This window comes from Bufo gargarizans, chromosome 4 (genome assembly GCF_014858855.1).
Source record: "Bufo gargarizans isolate SCDJY-AF-19 chromosome 4, ASM1485885v1, whole genome shotgun sequence".
NCBI classification, from domain to species: Eukaryota; Metazoa; Chordata; class Amphibia; order Anura; family Bufonidae; genus Bufo; species Bufo gargarizans.
The window spans coordinates 214,193,138-214,216,149 of NC_058083.1; the positions used below are offsets into that span (position 1 = coordinate 214,193,138).

Below are 23,012 nucleotides of genomic sequence, written 5' to 3' on the forward strand. Positions count from 1 at the left end.
CCCAGCATGGGTATATGTAAAATGACACCCCAAAACACATTCCCCAACTTCTCCTGAGTACGGCGATACCAGATGTGTCACACTTTTTTGCTGCCAAGGTGGGCAAAGGGGCACATATTCCAAAGTGCACCTTTCAGATTTTGCAGGCCATTTTTTTACACATTTTGATTGCAAGGTACTTCTCACACATTTGGGCCCCTAAATTGCCAGGGCAGTATAACTACCCCACAAGTGACCCCATTTTGGAAAGAAGACACCCCAAGGTATTCCGTGAGGGGCATGGCGAGTTCCTAGAATTTTTTATTTTTTGTCACAAGTTAGCGGAAAATGATGATTTTTTTTTTTTTTATCTTTTTTCCTTACAAAGTCTCATATTCCACTAACTTGCGACAAAAAATAAAAAATTCTAGGAACTCGCCATGCCCCTCACGGAATACCTTGGGGTGTCTTCTTTCCAAAGTGGGGTCACATGTGGGGTATTTATACTGCCCTGGCTTTTTAGGGGCCCGAAAGTGTGAGAAGAAGTCTGGGATCCAAATGTCTAAAAATGCCCTCCTAAAAGGAATTTGGGCCCCTTTGCGCATCTAGGCTGCAAAAAAGTGTCACACATCTGGTATCGCCGTACTCAGGAGAAGTTGGGGAATGTGTTTTGGGGTGTCATTTTACATATACCCATGCTGGGTGAGAGAAATATCTTGGCAAAAGACAACTTTTCCCATTTTTTTATACAAAGTTGGCATTTGACCAAGATATTTCTCTCACTCAGTATGGGTATATGTAAAATGACACCCCAAAACACATTCCCCAACTTCTCCTGAGTACGGCGATACCACATGTGTGACACTTTTTTGCAGCCTTTTAGGAGGGCATTTTTAGACATTTGGATCCCAGACTTCTTCTCACACTTTCGGGCCCCTAAAAAGCCAGGGCAGTATAAATACCCCACATGTGACCCCACTTTGGAAAGAAGACACCCCAAGGTATTCAATGAGGGGCATGGCGAGTTCCTAGAATTTTTTTTTTTTTTTGCATAAGTTAGCGGATATTGATTTTTTTTTTGTTTTTTTCTCACAAAGTCTCACTTTCCGCTAACTTAGGACAAAAATTTCAATCTTTCATGGACTCAATATGCCCCTCACGGAATACCTTGGGGTGTCTTCTTTCCGAAATGGGGTCACATGTGGGGTATTTATACTGCCCTGGCTTTTTAGGGGCCCTAAAGCGTGAGAAGAAGTCTGGAATATAAATGTCTAAAAATGTTTACGCATTTGGATTCCGTGAGGGGTATGGCGAGTTCATGGGAGATTTTATTTTTTGACACAAGTTAGTGGAATATGAGACTTTGTAAGAAAAAACAAAAACAAACAAAAAATTTCCGCTAACTTGTGCCAAAAAAAATGTCTGAATGGAGCCTTACCAAGGGGGGGGGGGGGGGGGGGGGGGGGGGGGGGGGGGGGGGGGGGGGGTGATCAATGACAGGGGGGTGATCACCCCCTGTCACTGATCACCCCCCCTGTAAGGCTCCATTCAGACATCCGCATGATTTTTTACGGATCCATGGATACATGTATCGGATCCACAGAACGCATGCGGACGTCTGAATGGAGCCTTACAGGGGGGTTATCAATGACAGGGGGTGATCAGGGTAATCAGGGTGATCACCCCCCTGTCACTGATCACCCCCCCTGTAAGGCTCCATTCAGACATCCGCATGATTTTTTACGGATCCATGGATACATGTATCGGATCCACAAAACGCATGCGGACGTCTGAATGGAGCCTTACAGGGGGGTTATCAATGACAGGGGGATAGGTATCAGGGTGATCACCCCCCTGTCACTGATCACCCCCCCTGTAAGGCTTCATTGAGACATCCGCATGATTTTTTACGGATCCATGGATACATGGATCGGATCCACAAAACGCATGCGGACGTCTGAATGGAGCCTTACAGGGGGGTTATCAATGACAGGGGGTGATCAGGGTAATCACCCCCCTGTCACTGATCACCCCCCCTGTAAGGCTCCATTCAGACATCCGCATGATTTTTTACGGATCCATGGATACATGGATCGGATCCACAAAACGCATGCGGACGTCTGAATGGAGCCTTACAGGGGGGTTATCAATGACAGGGGTGATCAGGGTGATCACCCCCCTGTCACTGATCACCCCCCCTGTAAGGCTCCATTCAGACATCCGCATGATTTTTTACGGATCCATGGATACATGGATCGGATCCACAGAACGCATGCGGACGTCTGAATGGATCCTTACAGGGGGGTTATCAATGACAGGGGGGTGATCAGGGAGTGTATATGGGTGATCACCCGCCTGTCATTGATCACCCCCTGTAAGGCTCCATTCAGACGTCCGCATGTGTTTTGCGGATCCGATCCATGTATCCGTAAAAATCATGCGGACGTCTGAATGGAGCCTTACAGGGGAGTGATCAATGACAGGGGGTGATCAGGGAGTGTATATGGGTGATCACCCGCCTGTCATTGATCACCCCCCTGTAAGGCTCCATTCAGACGTCCGTATGCTTTTTGCGGATCCGATCCATGTATCCGTGGATCCGTAAAAATCATACGGACGTCTGAACGGAGCCTGACAGGGGGGTGATCAATGACAGGGCGGTGATCAATGACAGGGGGGTGATCAGGGAGTTTATATGGGGTGATCATGGGTGATCAGGGGTTTATAAGGGGTTAATAAGTGACGGGGGGGGGGGGGTGTAGTGTAGTGTAGTGTGGTGTTTGGTGCGACTGTACTGACCTACCTGAGTCCTCTGGTGGTCGATCCTAACAAAAGGGACCACCAGAGGACCAGGTAGGAGGTATATTAGACGCTGTTATGAAAACAGCGTCTAATATACCTGTTAGGGGTTAAAAAATTCGGATCTCCAGCCTGCCAGCGAGCGATCGCCGCTGGCAGGCTGGAGATCCACTCGCTTACCTTCCGTTCCTGTGAGCGCGCGCGCCTGTGTGCGCGCGTTCACAGGAAATCTCGCGTCTCGCGAGATGACGCCTATTGGCGTTAGTGTGACCTGGGAGCGCCGCAGCATTGACGCCTTTCGGCGTTAGTGTGACGGGAGGAGGTTAAAGGGGTTTTCCAATGGCCATGCAAGATTACTGCAGTTCAGCTGTCATTCACTTGAATGGGAGCAGAGCTGCAGTAACCCAGCATGGCCACTACACTTTGAACAGAGCTGTGCTTCCTATTCCCTTCAAAGGGCTAGTTCCAGCATCACAGGCTGCAGGGAACAGCAGATCGGTGGGGATGCAGGTTGTCAGAAACTCACTGATCGGATTTTAATGATCTATCCTGAGGGTAGGTTATCAATATCAGGAGCCTGGAAAAAACCTTTAATTCAATTACAAACCTTTTTAAGTTGCTCAGTGACTTCTAATTCCTCCTGTCTAATCTTGGAGCTGTGCTCTGATCTGGAGTTTGTACATTCAGTAAAAGGGGCAGAAGCAGGAGGAGTGTTACCTGTGAACAGAAGACATTACAGGTAAAACTATATAAATTAAATATGACACTCAGATGTACCCCCAGTATTAGAATAGACAAAACAACAAGTTGGTGCTTGCCTTTAGTTTTTTTCAAGGAATTTTTACCACAGCATTAAAAAATAAAATAAACCACAAACCTGATTCTATATAAATTTGAATACAATTTGGAAAATATAATTAAGATTTTGTGGCATATTTGGGGGTTTAGACCCTGGTCCTAGTCCCACTGCTCTGTCGGTGGATGCGCAAAAGTTATGTGGAGGTGCAGGCCTCTAAGTAATTTTCGTACTTCCTCCAGCAGGCCATGCAACATACCCGATTGCTGGCGTGGAAAATGATCAATGAGATCTGCCTGCCGGCTCACCCTCTTCCTCGTCCCCGTTTCTCGGCACGAGTGGCGAATAGTCGCAGATTTTGCCGCAAAAAGCCATTGCAACAAAATCTGTGACATTAATATGCCAAAAGTGGCATATCAAATTTATAATAAATGGCCCCCTTTGGGTTTTACAAATAACGAGATTTTTGTATTACTTACCAGTAAAATCTCTTTCTCGCTCTTTCCTTGGGGGACACAGAAGACCTTGGGTATAGCTCATCTCCATAGGAGGCGTGACACTAAGTGAAGACTGTTAAGCCCCTCCTCCACAGCTATACCCTCAGCCTGGAGAGAGAGACTGCCAGTTGCGTGTCCAAGCAGTGAGAAAAGGCAAAGTCCAACAAGGAACCAACAAGCCAACAACCCGACGGGTAACAAAAAACTCGGAAACCGTACAGAGAAAAAACAATGAATGGGTGGGTGCTGTGTCCCCCAAGGAAAGAGCGAGAAAGAGATTTTACTGGTAAGTAATACAAAAATCTCGTTTTCTCGCCCAGTTTCCCTCTGGGGACACAGAAGACCTTGGGACGTTCAAAAGCAGTCCAAAAGGGGGAGGGACCACAGCCCAAGGTGAAGCACCCGAAAGGCATCAATGAACCGCCGCCCGCAACCCAGGCGGGACAAGGCAGCATCTGCCAAAGTCAGAGTATGCACCCTGTAGAACACGGCAAGGCGCGTAAGGTAGACCCGTGGCCGCCTTGCCCAAATGCATGGCCGAAGCCCAATGCCTCCGGCCCAGGAGGCACCAACCGCTCTGGCGAAATGAACAGTGACACCAAAGACAGAATCCTGCCCTCGGTGCGGTAACCTCAGCAATAGCCAAACTGATCAAGCGGAGGAAAAACACCCCGGAGTCAGTCAACCCTATGCACAGACCTCCTGGAAACCCAAGAGGCTGAACGGCTACAAGAGTCGGAGAACCCCAAGTAAAAGCGGCAAGGCCCAAACAGGTGAGGTGTTGAAGCGAAAGGCAAACACCACCTTCAGAAGGAAGGAAGGAAGAAACGGGATGTAGAACAGCCCTGTCCTGGAAAAGACAGAAGGCTTGGAACAAAAAAAGGACCATTCCGGCACCCGTCAGAGACACGACTGATACGGAACACAACCGTACAGGACAGAAGGGGTAGAGAGAACTTCTGTAACGGCTCCAAGGACAAGATTGGAGCACCAAGAGCTCAGTATAAAGTCCCCAGGGCGGTACCGAAGGACAGCACAGAGGAACCAAAGAGCCACTCCGAGGAAGAAGGTCTTGGCAGGCCCAGGGGGCCGAGAACGCTGGAAGAGGAAGAACAGCGCCGACACTTGACACCTCAAGTAAAAGACCGAACCATGGGGAGAGAAATTCAGAGTGGGGAATGCACAGCTTCCCACAGAACCCCAGACAAAAAAACCTAAGCCCTACGACAGATCCTGGACGAAACACTGCCAGGAGTGGACAGTAGCGAACCCGCTAGAGTCGCCTGGCAAGCGGGCGAAAACCCAATGTGATCAGGCGCAGACCAGCAGCACAGGCAGAAGGGTCGACAAAAATAGTCCCATCGGCCCTCGAACAACGTTATCCCGTATCCACCCGAATGGGGAAGCAGAAGGACAGATGGAAAGAACCCAAACGATCCGCCAGATGCCAGGAGAAGACAGGCTAAAGTCCATGCTGACGTAACCACGTCGTACCGTCCCGGTGTGGGAGATCAGGAGAATCTGGAATGAAAAGGTAGTCCCCCCAAGTTATCGAGAAGGTAAGTCTACAGCAGGACCATCGTCTTAGAATGGGCCACGCAATCTGCACTCAGCGGGAGAACAGAACGCGGTAGACTCGGTAAATAGGCACACAGCTAATACAGCCAGTGTGAACAAGGGAGACAGTACGAGGCCAAAAGGAACACCGGAACCATCCACATGAACAACCATGCTCTCCCCAGAAGGGAGGACAACGAAGAACAGCCTCTGAAGTCAGGCGGGAAGCCACATTGGAGCGATCTGTACCGAGCGGGAGCCAAACAAGGCCGGCGAGATAAGGTAGTCGAGACAGAGGCCGGCATAACATCCTCCCACCAAAAGGAGGAGGAGTGGGCAACAGGGAAGCCATAGGACAGCTCAAAAGCAGAACCCACTACACTGTGAGACGCCCAGTCCACCGCCTCGCAGAAGGCGAATACCGTGAAGAACCCAAGGCGGAGGTCCTCCGGACCCGGGTAATCGAGCACCCAAGAGAAGTCGGGTGACCTTCCCGAGAAGAGCAGCCCGAACCTGGTAGCAGATCAGACAGAAGCGTAGAGGCGCCAAGAGGAAGGACTCATACCACACTGCATCCGAAGAGGAGGAAATTGCAGCAGGCAAGGGAACCGCAGTCCTGCCAGAGCCAACGAAGAATTCGAGAGGCGCTGCAGACAACAGCACTCTCGACCATGTGACCACCAGCGCAGGGAAGCAATGCCGCAGAAGGACGAATGGGCATGCATCTAGGACCCACGAACACTCCCTGGAATGAAAAGCCAACGAAATGAATGAGCACCACCCAGCTCGGTGCAGCAGAGAGCAATAGAACCTGTTCGGTCAGGAGGACAGAATGAACTCCTTAGGGACGAGTGCAAGGCTCGCGGCAAGCATCGCATCCCAAGAAACAAAGGTATGCCGCAGGAAGCAGGTGAGGCATACGTACGAGCAGCCCCGTAAGCAGCGAGAAGGCCAACCCACCTAGAAAAAGGGGGGCCCGCCCCAGAGTGCCACAGCATGTACGGAATTGCAAGTGCAACCTGAAAGGGAGTTATGCACAAACCTAGCATAGCATGCGATGGAACGCAACCAGTCCACCCCGAAAGGGGGGAATTGTACCAGGTCAACAGCAGTCGGCAAGAGTGCAAAGGCCCGTCCCAAAAGGAAGTGATGCCTAAGGCCGTACCTACTTCAGAGAAGCAGGACATACCCTATAAACCAGCAGGAACGCAGGAGGTCCACCTAGCGAAAGGGGAACATGCACAGGGTATCCCAGCATTAAGTGAGTGTGCCACAATGCACCCAACACTGAACTCAGCGAGAGTGCAACTACTCTGCCAACGAAGGGGGACATGTACAAGTCCAGCACAGCCATATAAGGACAGCCGTGAATCTCATGAGCGTGCCAAATTCTGCCCTTGAAATGAGAGGTGGTCACGCACAAGGCCAGCACCGTATCCAATGGAAGTGCAAGCGTTCCACCCCTGTTAGAGGGCCATTCACATGGCCAGCAATGTATCCGGTGAGAGTGTAGCATGCCGCCCAGAAAAAAAGGGGGGTAAAGCACATGGCCAGCATCTCATCCAGGGAGAGTGCGAGCACCCCGCCATGCATGGGAGTCATACACATGGCCAGCAACGTACTGGCGAGAGACAAACACAGTCACTAAGAATGCGTGCATGTCGCCTGAGGAAGGAAGGCAAGCCCCTGGCTGGCAGCGAATCCAGCAAGAGTGCGTACACCGCCCCGGAAGAGGGGTCATGCATATGGCCGACAGCGGATCCAGCGAGAGTGCAAGCACCCTTCCATGTATTGGGCACACGCACATGGTCAGTGACGTACCTGCGAGGAAACAACCACAGACAGAGGGATGTATGTAAGCTGCCTGAGGGAAGGAGGCATACCCAAGGCCGGCAGGGAATCCAATGAGAGTGCAGCATACCGCCTAAGAAATGGCCGGCAGCGAAACCAGTGAGAGTGCAGCATAATAACATAGTACCTAAGTACAACATAGCACATCAGTGAGAGTGCAGCATTCCGCCTATAGAAGGGGGTCGTGCACATAGCCAGTACCGTATCCGGTGAGAGCGCAGTATTCCGCCTAAAAAAGGGGGTCATGCACATGATCGGCAACAGATCCAGTGAGAGTGCTGCGTTCCGCCCAGGAAGGGGGGTCACGCACATGGCCGGCTCACGCACACGGCCGGCAGCGAATCCAGTGAGTGCTGCGTTCCGCCCACGGAAGGGGGTCACGCACATGGCCGGCAGCAAAACCAGAGAGTGCAGCGTTCCGCTTATGGAAGGGGGTCGTGCACATGGCCAGCACCGTATCCGGTGAAGATGCAGTATTCCGCCTAAGAAGGGGGTCATGCACATGGCCAGCCAGGGAGAGTGCAGTAGCCCGCCTAGGAGGGGGGGGGATGCACATGGCAGGCACCATAACTGGAGAGACGATGAATGCTGCCTACAGAAGGGCCGAACGCACTTGGCCAGCGCCGTATCCTGGAAGAGGCAAGAAAACCGCCTAAAAGGGGAAATGCCCTAGCAGCAACGCAGGCTGGGAGCGCAACACCATGCCGCCCGTGGAAAGAGGTCACGCAGACTTGCAGCATTACTGATGAGGCTGCAGCGTCCTGCGCAGTCTAATAGAAATCATGATCTATTATTATTGAATTCATATATATTCTTCTTTTTTTTTTTTTTTTTTTTCTTTTTTTATTTATTTATTTATTGAAACACAGCCTCTGAGGCTAAAGGGGAGCCACCATATAGGGGCACCTGAGAGGCAGGAGAAAAAAGGGGGCCAACTAAACAGACCCATTTTTTGGGGGCCGGCCTGTACCCAAAGGGTTAACAGGAATCCGGCCTGGAGGGCGGCGTGCGATCCCCTGGGGGCGGAGGAACCTCCAGGCGGGAAAAATTCGCGCCTGGAGAAGTTCCCGCCCCCTCCACCAGAGACCGGAATATTGCGGCCTAGTAGGCCGCGAAGCCGGGGGCTAAATTGCGGCGCCCGGCCCGTTATACCGCCGGGACCTGCCGCTACAAACCGGCCGCGGGAGCCCACCCCGCGGGCCGGTCGGAAATGCGGCCCAGCAGGCCGCGAAGCATGGGACCAAATTTGCGGAGCCCCGCCGACCGGCACCCGCTGGGGCATAGTCAAGCCCAATGCCGGCCGCGGGAGCCCACCCCGCCGGCCGGAAGAGACCGGGACCCGGAATGGCGGTTTGCCGGCCGCGGGAGCCCACCCCGCCGCCGGACGAGACAGCGCCGCCGGACGAGACAGCGCCGCCGGACGAGACAGGGGCCAGAATGACGTTTGCCGGCCGCGGGAGCCCACCCCGCCGCCGGACGAGACAGGGGCCGGAATGGCGGCTTGCTGGCCGCGGAGCCTAATTTTCGCGGCGCCCGGCCGCACCGGAATATAAGTGCTGGCCGGAGGCGAGGCCTTACTCCACTGCAGCGTCCTGCACACTCCGGTAAGGCCCAATGTGATCAGGCGAGATGGGGACGTGACCCAGAGACGGGATGCCCGTGAGGAGAAGGCAGGCGACGGCCGACAGCCACTAGCTGCATCGCCGTATCCTGGTCCTATGAAGGCCAGGAAAAAAAGGCAGGGAGCAGATTGCCGCACTGCGGCACCCAGGGGCCAGCCTAGGTCCAGCAGGGGAAGGATCCAGAGGCCCAGTATGGGGGGGTCAGGCACGCAGGAGACCATTGGGTGGGGGGTGGGGGACGTAGGGCTGGAGAAGCCACTCTCTTACCACAGCCGTCTTCACCCTCGGTCCACTCCAGCAGGGTCGCCCCTTCAGCTACTGGCACCGTAGTGGCAGGACGCTGGAAGAGGGACTTGGCGTGCGGGCGACCCTTGCGCTGGCGGGATGCAGGGGAGCTGGGCTGCCCTGGTCCACCTTGCCTTCTGTGGGGGAGGCAGCAGTGCGGATGACCGGCACTGGCGCAGCTCAACCCCGGGAGAAACAGAGAGGTCTAGTGCGTCTCTGTTGTCCCTGATGTTCTGGAACAAAAAGAAAAGAAAAAAGTAAAAATCAAAAATTTAAACAAGGAGAAAAGAGCCCTGCAGAGCAGGGAGTGTCTTGCCTCCTTGGACACTAAGCAAAAACTGGCAGTCTCTCTCTCCAGGCTGAGGGTATAGCTGTGGAGGAGGGGCTTAACAGTCTTCACTTAGTGTCACGCCTCCTATGGAGATGAGCTATACCCAAGGTCTTCTGTGTCCCCCAAGGAAACTGGGCGAGAAATGTGTTTTTTAGGTTCTATTCACACGTCCACAACGGGTCCGCATCCGTTCCGCAAATTTTTACAGGTAGGTCCATATACAAAGGAGTGAAATGAGCTCTCACTTACTTCTCTTGACTTCTTCTCGAACAGCAGCCCGGAATAAGAAACTTTCTGGACGCTGAGGAGAGCTTCGATATGATGTACCAGATGCTGGTGAGGATAAATGTACTAAAAATAAGGGAAAGATTACATAGTTATTCTTTTATAGGTTTTCATAACATTTGGAGTTTGAAAGGGAGAAAGCATGAGGGACCACAAGAACTGCCTAAAGCCACACTTAAGTGCACCAAACCAGCTGAGCGAAGTAATGACCACCACTAGGATGTCCAAAAGCAGCCATCCAGCAGGTAAGTAGGGCTGAAGACTGAGCAGACTTGTCAAAGTTCAGTTTGAGTGTCTCATGGAATTACTTGTGTTTGCTGAACATTTTCTACCCAAACCATAGAAACTAGCATGCTGATTGTAAAGCAAATGTCTGTCCTTGTGTTAGAGTCACATTTAGCTTCATAATAGAAAAATATCACACAATCACAAATGGAAAATGAACTCACCAGTCTGAGAAGTGGGAGATATGGAAGTCAGCGATGACCTCTCATCACTCTATCAAAACAGCAAAAAGAAAAACAGAATAAATGGCATTCACAAAAGGAGTAACAGCAAAAGGAACACAAAACATGTAACATGCATTAGGTAACACAAACTACTGAAGTGCTGTAACAGGTGACACGAAACAGGGTAGCTGCGAATCCAGTACTGTTGCTTAACGGTAATACACGTATGCAACAAGCAGAATGCCTGTGTGAGTCTCTCTCTGCAGCTGCCACCTCCTCCTAGCTCCATAGACTGTAGGCAGCTACTACCTAGTCTCTCAGTCAGGCCTCATGCACATGGCCGTTGCTTGGCCGTGGTCGTATTGCGGCCCACAAACAGCGGGTCCACAATATGGGAGCCCCGGCCGTGCATCACGGATGCAAACCCATTCACTGGAGCTGTGGTGCGTAACGGAAGCAAGGAACCCCATGGAAGTACTATGGGGTGCTTCCGTGGTGTTTCTGTCTGTGCCTCCACACCGCCCAAAAAAATAAAAAATAGAACATGTTCTATTTTTTTGCAGTATGGACGGATCATGGACCTATTCAAGTTGAATGGGTCTCGGATCCGTCCCGGCCGCCGCACGGACGTTGCCCGTGCATTGGGGACCGCAAATTGCGGTGCTCATTGCACGGAACGGCCACGTGCATGATGCCTCAAGCTGAAAATCCAATGGTTGATGGCTTCCCTCAAGACAGATTTTAGCAATTAATTGAGAGTACTGCAAGTGATCAATGCAGCAGGGAGGAGAGATGACTGATACATAGAGAAGGCATTACAAACGTTCTGATCTTCGCTAGTACCACTGATTTATGCAGAGTTTGGTGAAACATAACCCATTTAATGGTATATCAGTCATTTGCATATACCAGCAGGAAGGTTTCCACATCTATTTTCTGTGTCATATATTAGGTCTTAAAAGACAATGACAGATTCCCTTGGAAACAGGATACTATGTGTTGCTGGACAAAATTCTAATGAACTCAGCAGGGAAAGTTATAACAGGCACGTGAAGCGGAAGAGGGGGAGGAAGATGACCACAACACCAGTAGTGGCATGCTGTATTCACCTGCATATGGCTTCCTGGCCTCCTTTTAATGGTATTGGTGTTATTGTCAACCTCAAAGACAAAGCAAGGCTCAAAACCATTCTGCCAGCAGCAGGAGGAAGACAGAAGAGGAGAGATAGAAACAGTGTGGCTCAAGTGAAAGCATTTTAGATATCCTTAAAATGAAAAAAATAAATAAAATGGTCTTGCACTGCACCCACCATAAACAGGCAGCCAAGTGCATGCAAAAATTATAAACAGCAGAAAGCAAAGCAGCAATGAAACAACAGCCCAGAGAACATCTGCCCCTTCTTTACATCAAGTGTGTGTATGCACATCTATTTAATATCCACTCCATACCATCTAGGTCATATGTACCGCCCTATGAAGCTACGTCCTATCTGATCCACCCAATCTATGTGATCTATCCATCTCATGTTAAAGCACAACTAGCTGCATTTCTAGTTGATCACTAATGACCCACATCAACCCATATATTCATTTCTGACAAATAAAAAATAAATAAAAAAATTAATGAAACTGGAAGAACTTGTTTGGTTGTAATTTTTTTTAAAGTTACTATGATTTTTACTTGACCCTCGCCTCTATTTAATTTTTTTTTTTTTCTTCCTGATGCTGTGGAAAACTACATTAATATTTAGATTCAGGCAGGAACGTGCTATATCCCTCTTAAGGGCTCATGCACACACACATTTTTTGCCCGCATCCGATCATTACCATTCACACAACAGAGAAAGGGGAGCAGAGTATGAACATTAAAAAAAAACCTAAAACATAATTCATATTAATATGGTTGCCCACACATACAATCTAACTCAGCAGAAGTACGCTAGCACACTCCAGGAAGATGACAGATTCCCTTTGAGGACCCATGACGTAGCTGTATGTCATGGCTCAGATCCCTAAACATGGCGCCTGCTCGCACGTGCAGCGGGCGCCTTAGCAAAAACCCGCTCCAGGTGCTGTGGTCAAATGTGACCACGGCATCTGCGCCGACCGGAACCGGAAGTCGCACACTTCCGGTCCGGTAACAGCTTTTCCTCGGCTAAGATCGGGGAACATGTTACCTTGCGCTAATTGACCAAAGCCTCAAGCAGGCTTCAGAGTCAATTAGATATACCGGTATATATCAATACAGGCCACTGGGTGGCAGCCTTGTATTGATATAGTGCAAATGAAGTCTTTAATGATGGCTATTTAGCAAATCACTGAATACTATGGGCAATCGAATGATTGCCAGTTGTCGTCACCCAAGGTGACTTAAAAAAAAAAAAAAAAAAGTTAAAAAAAGTTTTTACAAATATATATAAAAAAACAAAACAAACTAAAAGTTCAAATCACCCCCGTTTCTTTTATCAGAAAAATCGTTATGTCGCTGGCTGACATTAGCGATGTGCTAATGTCAGCAGTACATAACTGTATGACATATCTCCCTGCCTGCCGCTGTTCGTGGTAAATATTGTCTTTTATAATATGCTAATGAGCCTCTAGGTGCTAGTGGGGCGATGCTGCAGCACCTAGAGGCTCCGTCCTCTAACCGTTTGGCACGCCCTTGTAAAGGTGATTGCCATTCTCTGTCTCCTCCGTGCCCTGCAAATCCTTTTTAATATTAGGCGCAGGCGCAGTGAGTGAAGGACGCTCGCCTGCTGCCGTCCTTCACTCACCAAGCCTAATACGAAAATGGACAGCGCAGGTGCAGGATTTCTGGGACACGGAGGATGTCAATCACCTTTACAAGGGCGTGCCAAGCGGTAAAAAGACAGAGCCTCTAGGTGCTGCAGCAACTCCCCACTAGCACCTAGAGGCTCATTTGCATATGATAAAAGTCATTATTTAGCACGAACAGCGGCAGACAGGGAGATACAAGTCATACAGTTATGTTCTGCTGACATTAGCACATCGCTAATATCAGCCAGCTACATAACGATTTTTCTGATAAAAGAAACCCTTTAATGGCATACGGCAAATGGCGTAGTGAAAAAAAAAAAAAAAGCCAAATTGCAATTTTTTGTCACTTCAACTACCCAATCATTTTTTTTATAAAAAGTGATCAAAAAGTCGCACACACTTAAAATTGCTATCACTGTAGAACCCAAGGCTTTTAGATGGCGTTTAAACGAACAACTGATATCGTCAGAAGAAAATAAAACACACACCCAAAAAGTTACGGAAGAATTTTTTACCCTCAACTCCCTTCCCGACACATCCCCCCCATGTACTTTGGGACACCCACAAGGCATACATGAGAGGCCAATTCATTTGTATGGGGTCTAGAATTAAAAAAGAGAGAAAGAAAAAAATAGATGAACTTCTATCCCAGATTCACAAATTAGAAACTAGTCATAAAAGTTCCCTATCAGCTTCACACCTGAAGGAACTCACAGATTTAAAAAGTAATCTAAAGACTCTGCTCAATACAGCTTCTGCTAAGTATTACCTCCATGCGCAATATAAATACTGTGCGCATGGAGATAAAGCGTCCAAGTTTATGATGCAACGTATTAAGGAAATCCCATAATTATATACACAAAATTAGGATTAGTGACAAAGATGAGGTATCTAGTACCCCAGAAATAGCCAAACAATTTCAAAAATACTATTATTCCCTTTATAATATACCAGTAGAAGAAAAGGAGAGGGGAGGTCTTTTCCCCCCCCCCCCCCCCTTTCACCCAAAAGAATCAGTAACCTCCTTCCTTGACTCCCTTGCTTTGCCCACACTGATGGATTCCCAAATCCAAGCTCTACAAGCTCCTTTCACACTACTGGAACTTGAGACAGCTATCAGACAACTTCCTATTGGGAAAAGCCCGGGACCTGATGGATACCCTGCTTTATACTACCGCACCTTTCATAATATATTAGGTCTATACCTTCTCCCTATATTTAACAGCTCCCTGTCTGGTGTCCCCCTATCCCCAGATATGACCAGAGCACATATTACATTGATCCCTAAAGAAGGAAAGGATAGTTCCCAATGCTCTAATTACCGCCCAATCTCCCTGCTAAATTTGGACTTGAAATTGTTAGCTAAAATACTTGCTACTCGCCTTTCATCTTTCCTGCCCTCACTGATCAAAGAAGATCAAGTTGGCTTCATCCGTGGTAGGGAGGGCAAGGACAACACTGCTAAAGTTAGGGTGATAGGGTGAGCTGGGAATATATGAAGGAAGTCCTAAAATCAATTAGATTCCCCATCCAATATATTAATGCCATCTTTTCCTTGTATACCCACGCCTCAGCTTCTATCATCGTCAATGACACTCTGTCCCCCTCCTTTACTATCAGGAATGGCACCAGACAGGGATGCCCACTTTCTCCTCTGCTTTTTGTCCTCGTGATGGAGACGCTGCTCCAGGCCATAAGATTGGAGACAGAAATAATGGGGATAAAGGTAAATCAAAAGGAGCAAAAAGTTGCTGCTTTCGCTGATGACCTTTTAATAATAAATACAAATCCGATTATAGCCCTCCCTATGATCTATAAGATTTTAGAACAGTTTAGTTCATTCTCTAACTTCAAAATTAATATGAGCAAATCCCATATTATTTCTATAAATCTCCCACTCTCAATCAAAAACTCATTGAAAGCAGACTCCCCCTTTAATTGGGACACCCCATATATTACCTATCTGGGTGTCAAGATAGGACCCGACCCTTCCACTCTCTTTAGACTGAATTTCACTCCTCTTCTTCAGTCCATATCTGAGCAGTTAGCCGGATTACAGTATCCGATGCTCTCATGGTTTGGGAGGAAGAATATGGTCACCTCATTGGTCTTACCAAGATTAACTTACTTGCAGCAAGTACTTCCGATCCCAGTCCCTAGACAATACTACATTAAACTCCAGAGACTAATTAGCTCGTTTATCTGGGCCGGGAAAAAGGCACGACTGGCGCGCTCTGTTCTTTGTAGACCTAAGGCCAAGGGGGGAATAGGTTTGCCTGACCCAGAACTATACGGGAGGGCAGTAATGCTTTCCAGACTGGTAGACTGGATGTCATGCCCAAATCAGAAACCTTGGGTATCTATGGAGCAGGGGGATCTGGGCTCGTTCCCTTCAGGACTTCTAGTGGGAGCTAAAAATTTCCTACCCCAAGATAGTCATGTCAATCCACTTGTGAAGTCGACAATTGAGACTTGGAAGTGGTTCCAACAACTGCAACACGCTATACCGTTACCGTCGCCACTAATACAGATAAAAGACATATTAGCGTATGCTCCACCTAACTTAAAATAATGTCTTCCACATTCGGTTCGGAATTCGAACCTGCCCATCTCCTCACTTTTTGATGATGAAGGGGAGGTATTGAAAAATAAAAATATTTTAAATATTTTCCCAGAGTGCAAAAATTTCCCTTTTTTGCTGACCTTCATACACTCCTTTATTGCAAAGAATATTTCTAAAAATGACATACTACGCCCACTGACATGGTTTGAGGGTATAATAGCAGATAGATCCAAACATACCAAACTAATCTCCCAAATATATAGGAAATTAAACGATCCAACCTTTACGACTAAACCCGCATTCATTGGGCATTGGGAAAAGGATTTGGATGTTAGCTTCTCTCAAGCGGAGACCTTGAAACTCTTGGCATTGCCCCATAAAAATTCTAGGTGCGTTCGCACCCAAGAAAATGGGTACAAGATTTTGACAAGATGGTATAGAACACCAGATATCACTTGCCGCTATAGCCCAAACAATATAGATACATGCTGGAGATGTAAAGCGGACAGGGGATCTTTTTTCCATATATGGTGGGAATGCCCCCTGATTTATGAATGGTGGAAAGAAATTTTTACCAAAACTAACATGATATGTGGAACGGACTTTCTATTCTCTCCTCAGTCAGCCTTGTTGGGACTACCACCATCTACTTCTAAAATATCACCTACTAAAGTGTTTCTCTCTTTGTTGAGTGCAGCACGTCTCTTAATCCCTAAGTTTTGGCTTTCTGAAGACATACCCTCCTTCTCTCAATGGACAGAGAAGGTCGATCAACTGTGTAGGTTTGAGGAATTAGCAGCATGGGAGAACCGTAACATACAATTGTATAGGAGACAGTGGAAAGTCTGGTTTTCATACAGGAAATTGAATACATTGCTCCCGTAGATCTCTTATGTCGTACCAATCTAAAACAGTGTTATATATCTGACTTATGACATTACTCGTACAAATTATTAGATGTGGCTTAAAATCTATATTATCTGCTGTACTGTCCACCCCAGGGAAATCTGTCTAATAATACCTGTCACATCACCTGTTTTTCTTATGTTACTCTTATGTTTTTGTCTTCATTCAATGTCGGATATGTGAATTAACATGCCGATATGTATGTAGTGATTTTTATTTTCAATAAAATTATTTGAAAATGGGAAAAAAAAAATTGCTATCACTGAAAAGAACAGATCGTCCCACAAACAATGAGCCCTCACACAGCTACAAAAAAAAGTTATAGGGGTCAGAATATGGTTGCGGAATTTTTTTTTTCCCCTCAAAGGTTTGAATATATATTTTTTTTCAGTATTAAAACGCAAGAAAAATTATACAAGTTTGGCAAAGTTGGAACCATACTGACCTGGAGAATGAAGATAACAGGTCAATTTTACCGCATAGAGTAGTGTAAAAAAAAATAAAAACCTTCATCAGAATTGCATTTTTTTCCCCAATTCTACCCTATTTAGATTCCCCCCCCCCCCCTACTACATGGTATGCAACAGTTAATGGCGCCATTAGAAAGTACAACTTGTCCCGCAAAAAAAAAATAAAAAAATGTGAATGGAAAAATAAAAAAGTTAGGACTATGGGAAGGCGGATAGTGAAAAACCAAAATGCAAAAATGGAAAATACTAGGGTCCTTAAGGGGTTAACTTCATCTGCCAATTTTCTGTCTAAGCCATCATCTATAAATTCTTCTATTATATACACTAACTTTTTGAGTTCATTTCATTAAGACCAAGAAGAATACCCCAATTCATCATTTCATATAATAGAAAACTAGTGCTACAATTTAATATATTTATGCTGCAAGAAGAGAAAAAAAGCAGGAGCAAAGGACAAATTTTAAAGATGTTTGCCTTCCCTGATCACTTTATTTTCTGAAAGACCAAACCATGACCGAACAGTGTTTAGGTGTACCCAAAATGACCTTAGGTTGGACATTAAAGGGGTTATCCCACGTACATTGGAAAAAATTAAAATCAGACATTATATAGTACACGGCAATCTCTTACTAACAAAGCTAGAACCAGCCCTGTACTTCACATGGATACAGAAATCTCCCCATTCATTGCTCTGCTAGATTTATATCAACCTGGCAGCTCAAGGGGAGGGCCCTTTCTGCTGCAGCTAAGGGGGCGTGTCCATGGTCTGCCTATCACAACTCAGGAGGCAGTTGAAGGATGAAACTGAGCATGTGCGGCCTTCTCAGTAAGGCTACTTTCACACTAGCGTTCGGGCGGATCCGTTCTGAACGGATCCGCTCATAATAATGCAGACGGAGGCTCCGTTCAGAACGGATCCGTCTGCATTAAAATGGCAAAAAAAAAGCTAAGTGTGAAAATAGCCTCGGACGGATCCGTCCAGACTTTCAATGTAAAGTCAATGGGGGACGGATCCGCTTGAAGATTGAGCCACATTGTGGCATCTTCAAACGGATCCGTCCCCATTGACTTACATTGTAAGTCTGGACGGATCCGCACGGATCCGCACGCCTCCGCACGGCCAGGCGGACACCCGAACGCTGCAAGCAGCGTTCAGCTGTCCGCCTGTCCGTGCGGAGGTGAGCGGAGCGGAGGCTGAACGCCGCCAGACTGATGCAGTCTGAGCGGATCCGCTCCATTCAGACTGCATCAGGGCTGGACGGCTGCGTTCGGGTCCGCTCGTGAGCTCCTTCAAACGGAGCTCACGAGCGGACCAGCGAACGCTAGTGTGAAAGGAGCCTAAGAAGGACAAAGGAATAATTAAAAGAACAAAGAACAGGTGGCGCTATACAGATACATTTCATTGAATAACTCAATGGTTGTACACAATTTTTTAATTACATACAATTACAAAAGTATTCAGATCCAGGTGACTGTTTGAAAACTGTAAAATACTTTTTGTGGGACAACTCCTTTAAGGAAGGAGCAAAGGCAAACACATTTCATGTCATGCTTTTAAACTTTAAAATCTGAAAATTTGTGACTACTCTTAGGAGTACCAGCAGCCAAGAGATGGACGTTGTTAAAGCTGTCCCTGCCATGACAACGAGGTAATCTTGCAGAGTCACCATTGTATTTGTAACAAAACCCCCCTCCATATCACAGGCAGTCACTACAGCAGCAGTGTGAGGACACCAGTAAACACAAGTCACTTTTCTGTGAGTAACATGGGGGGGAGGGGGGGGGGGGAGAGAGGAGTGAAGTAAAAATGGTGGCAAAAAGATATTTTACATATCTTTCTGCACAGTAAGTGTGAAAAAGTTTAGAGCATGAGAGCTAAATCAAAGCACTAAAGGGGTTATCCAGGATAGGCCATCAATATTAGATTAGGGGAAGTCATGCTCTCAGAATACCACTACAGTGATTGAAGAGGAAAAGGTACAATACCAAGCACATACAGGTGATACTTAAAATTTAAATATTGTGAAAAGGGTGAATATTCTACGCTCAAAGTGTCACACTCTAGTCAGCTAATTAATCCATACCCCCTGAGCAAAGGGTACCTCAAAATTGCGACTTTGGGGTTTCATAAACTGTAAGCCATAATCATCCAAATTATAACAAATAAAGGCTTGAAATATCTCGCTTTGCATGTAATGACTCTATCTCATATGTTAGTTTCACCTTTTAAGTGGCATTACTGAAATAAATGAACTTTGCACAATATTCTAATTTTTCAAGTTTCCCCTGTACTACCATTGTGCAGTATGGACCAAAGTAAACGATATAGAGACTGCTGCACGTGGCTCCTTCAAACTGATAATCAGTGGTAGTTCCAAGAGTCGATCCCATTGATCTAATATTGATCACATCTTCTAAGGATAGGCCCTTTAAGATACCTTTTACTGCCTACAAATATTCAGGTAGACTATTGACTGAGATAAACTAGACTTGTAGATTCACATTATCACCAAGAAATGTGAGCAGTTTACCATTTTATGTTACAGCAATATTTGAGAAAAATCTGCCATCCCTTTCCAGCATAAACCAAGACTCTGCCGTTCTACACATTGTCATTTTATCCTTATGCTTCAGAATATTTCTTAAGTGGCGGTCACATAAAGCAGTGTTCCTCAACTCCAGGTCTCATCTGCCGGTCATGTTTTCAGGATTTCCTTAGTATTGAGCGTGAGATATAATTTGTGTCAATGCATCAGGACTTACCGCAGGTAGTTATTCTGTAGGAGATTCTCAAGCCATGACCGGCAGGTGAGCCCTGTGGCCTGGAGTTGAGGAACACTGATGTAAGGTATACATCCATTCATATTTCTATAGGATGCTTTCTGTAGAACACGGCATGCAGCATTTCCAAACATATAGAAGAGCTGAAGCAGACAAGTTGCATATATGCTACTATTTAAGCACCAATAAATTGTGATTACATTGAAGTAAAATCTCCACAGCAAAATCACACTACTATAAACCAGTACGCCATGCAAAGCTTTCACATTTCCTAAGGATATGTGAAAAAATGCTGCAAAATCAGGAAAATCTTCACTTCAAGTCAGCGCAGGAACGGTCCTGGTTTATGCTGTTGACATGCATTTTCCACAAATGATTCCACAAGGAACTGTCATGCTGAAGGTGCCAGATCATTCCATGCAGGGTTCTTACCACTAAGAGGGCACTATCATCTGTATGCTGGGAGCGTCTGGATGGGAGGGAACACTGAGATGGAGGCAGGGAGAGATGGAGCAATGTCAAAAACGCACAAACTCAAACAAAAGAAAAATAATAAAATGCAAATGTTCAGATACTGGATGGCAACACAAATGGATAGAAGCAGCTTTGTTTATGGAAAATGGTTGGGACACTGAGTGAAAAAAAGAGCACCTCCTAAGGAAACTGTAAAGAAACAGAATCAGCATCAGGCGAGATAATGCCAAATCTGTCTGTCATGGTGCAATCTACTTTAAGAAATTTCCAATCTAAAGTATAGTTGTAGGGCTATTGTGTGAAAGCACGGTGTGTGGCCTATGTGGCTGCACAAAAGACATGGTCCTGAAGGCTTGGCCACCCAAAGTTTCCTCCTCCAATCCAACACTTGGTGTCTGGACCTATGGACAAGGCAGCTACATATTTCCTTACACTACTAATTGCCACAGAGCTGTTATTTGGCAGGCACCATATGGTTACGTAACATCTCCTGCCAGTCTAGCCTTCATATGAGTAACACCACAACAGAGTTTAATGACTATCAGTGTAGCAGTGGAAATGACAGAGGTAGTCATGGACATGCAAGGAACAAAAACAACGTTAATCTAGTAGAGCCTGGCTTACTGAACAACCAAGGTTGATGAAAATATGAATTAGTGGCCATCTCATTAAAGGAGTTGTCTGGGCTGTAGATATTGATGACCTATCCTTAGAATAGGTCATCAATATCAGATCAATGGAAGTGCAACACCCTCACTTATCTGCCGGAAATACCACAGTGGACATCAGACAATTTCATCCACTGCGTAGTGGTCATGCCAAGTTGCTGTGGCTCATTCAAGTGCCGGTTGTTGGATCCCCGCTGATCTGGTATTCATGACATTTGCTGTGTATCTAGAGTCCGGACAACCACTTTAAGTATTTAAAATGTTATTAATAAGGTAGACATGTTTCCTATCGACTCCCTTCTGGTCTAGGCACAAATAGAACAGTGTCTCTCTATTTTGTGAGGTACAAATGACAGCTGCTCAGAGAAACAAGAATATACTGTTATGGTTCCCAGTAACCAGGGCTATGATTGTTACTGATTAGAGATGACGAATCTAATACGTTCATATATCAGATGGGGCTGGCCCTGCTACTCAAGAAACTCCTCCCTAACCTTTGATTTACAGGGCCAGCCAAATCTCCTGGCCCCGTGAATCTCAAGCCTGTGCCGTAGCTCTGAGTAGCAAGCTCACAGGCTGTTACCTAAACAGCGCAGATGCCGACTGAGATGATACTACAGGATGCAAGCAATCTGAATCATCCAGCAGGGACCACTTGTAGATTTACACTTTGATATTTCACAAAACACTAATACATCGGCCCCTGTCCGTAGTCACACAAAGTGCCTAGAGGTGTGTATTACTGAGCTGTGGGCCATCTGTAATAATGCCCTTAGAGGAGATGCTTATTGGGCTGAATATTTCCGGAATACAGCATTCAATGCTTGACACATTAGTTTTTGTAAATTGGAACCATACAGATCTTTAGTATGGGCTCACGCAAGCACATTCCCAATAACAACGATGCCAGCCAATAGGAATCAGCACACTAGAAGTGAAGTCTTCTCATTAGCATTGGACACATAAGGTGGACGTTCTGAGGATGGAATAAAAAGAACGCCAGGGAGCACCCCAACAAGTAAAAATATCTTAACTTGGAAACATTTTTTTATGACGTAAAGTTTTAACTTTTTTGCAAGAAATAACCAGTAATTTAATATTTACTTGTGGGACAACTCCTTTAACCACTTAAAGGAAAGCCCATTGATTATATATGTCTGGGCAGTTGGCACTTACATCTGCAAGGACCTTTCTGAACGTCCTTGCAGAGTTCACAGCTGGGCTTCCCATAAGGCAAAGATTTTTTTTACCGTCCCTGCCTTCTCCCTCGCTGTACAATGAGCGCTCAAGGAGCACTATGCACGCATAATAGGAAACAGCAATGATTCTTGCTGCTCTGGCCCTAGGAATTACGTCTCTACATTCTTAGACCCTCATCAGCTATGCATTGAGATTGTACAGCCGCTATGTCAGCCCTAGTTACAGGAGAAATCGGCAAAAAGAAAAAAAAAAAAGAATTAAATAAGTATGACATTATGATTTACGCAACTAAACTGAAAAATAGTTATGGCTTTTAAATACGCATGTACTACAAGAAAAATGAAAAATGCACCTGGTCAGTAAGGGGGATTAACGGCTCAATCTTGAACTGGTTAAGGCTTCATTCACACGTGCGTGGAACACGGTCCGTGAGATACCGGCCTGGTATCCTACTTAGTGCAGGAGCGCACGGCGTCATTGGTTGCTATGACGCCGTGTACTTTGTGCCACAGTACAGTAATACACTATGATCTATATGAGTGTATTACTGTACTGCAGCACAAAGCGCACGGCGTCATAGCAACCAATGACACCGCACGCTCCTGCACTAAGCAGGATGCCAGTCCGGTATCTCACGGACCGTGTTCCACGGACGTGTGAATGAAGCCCAAGTAGTGCACACATGCAGATTGTACAACAGATTTAATAAAAGACAGGACTGC

At 46.6% G+C, this 23,012-nt stretch overlaps 1 protein-coding gene across 6 annotated transcripts in view; it reads right to left on the reverse strand.

Moving 5' to 3' along the window:
- LRCH3 (leucine rich repeats and calponin homology domain containing 3) overlaps positions 1 to 23,012 on the reverse strand; it is an 84,921-nt gene that overhangs the window by 15,185 nt on the left and 46,724 nt on the right. For 2 of the 6 annotated variants that reach the window (XM_044288602.1, XM_044288601.1), the window contains exons 15-19: positions 20,381 to 20,434; positions 11,561 to 11,641; positions 10,452 to 10,500; positions 9,967 to 10,068; positions 3,386 to 3,495 (exon numbers count right to left, since the gene is read on the reverse strand). In XM_044288602.1, the coding sequence (XP_044144537.1) occupies positions 3,386 to 3,495; positions 9,967 to 10,068; positions 10,452 to 10,500; positions 11,561 to 11,641; positions 20,381 to 20,434 (396 nt within the window). The remainder of the gene's footprint in view (positions 1 to 3,385; positions 3,496 to 9,966; positions 10,069 to 10,451; positions 10,501 to 11,560; positions 11,642 to 20,380; positions 20,435 to 23,012) is intronic. The other 4 variants (XM_044288604.1, XM_044288603.1, XM_044288606.1 and 1 more) reach the window with 2 other exon arrangements.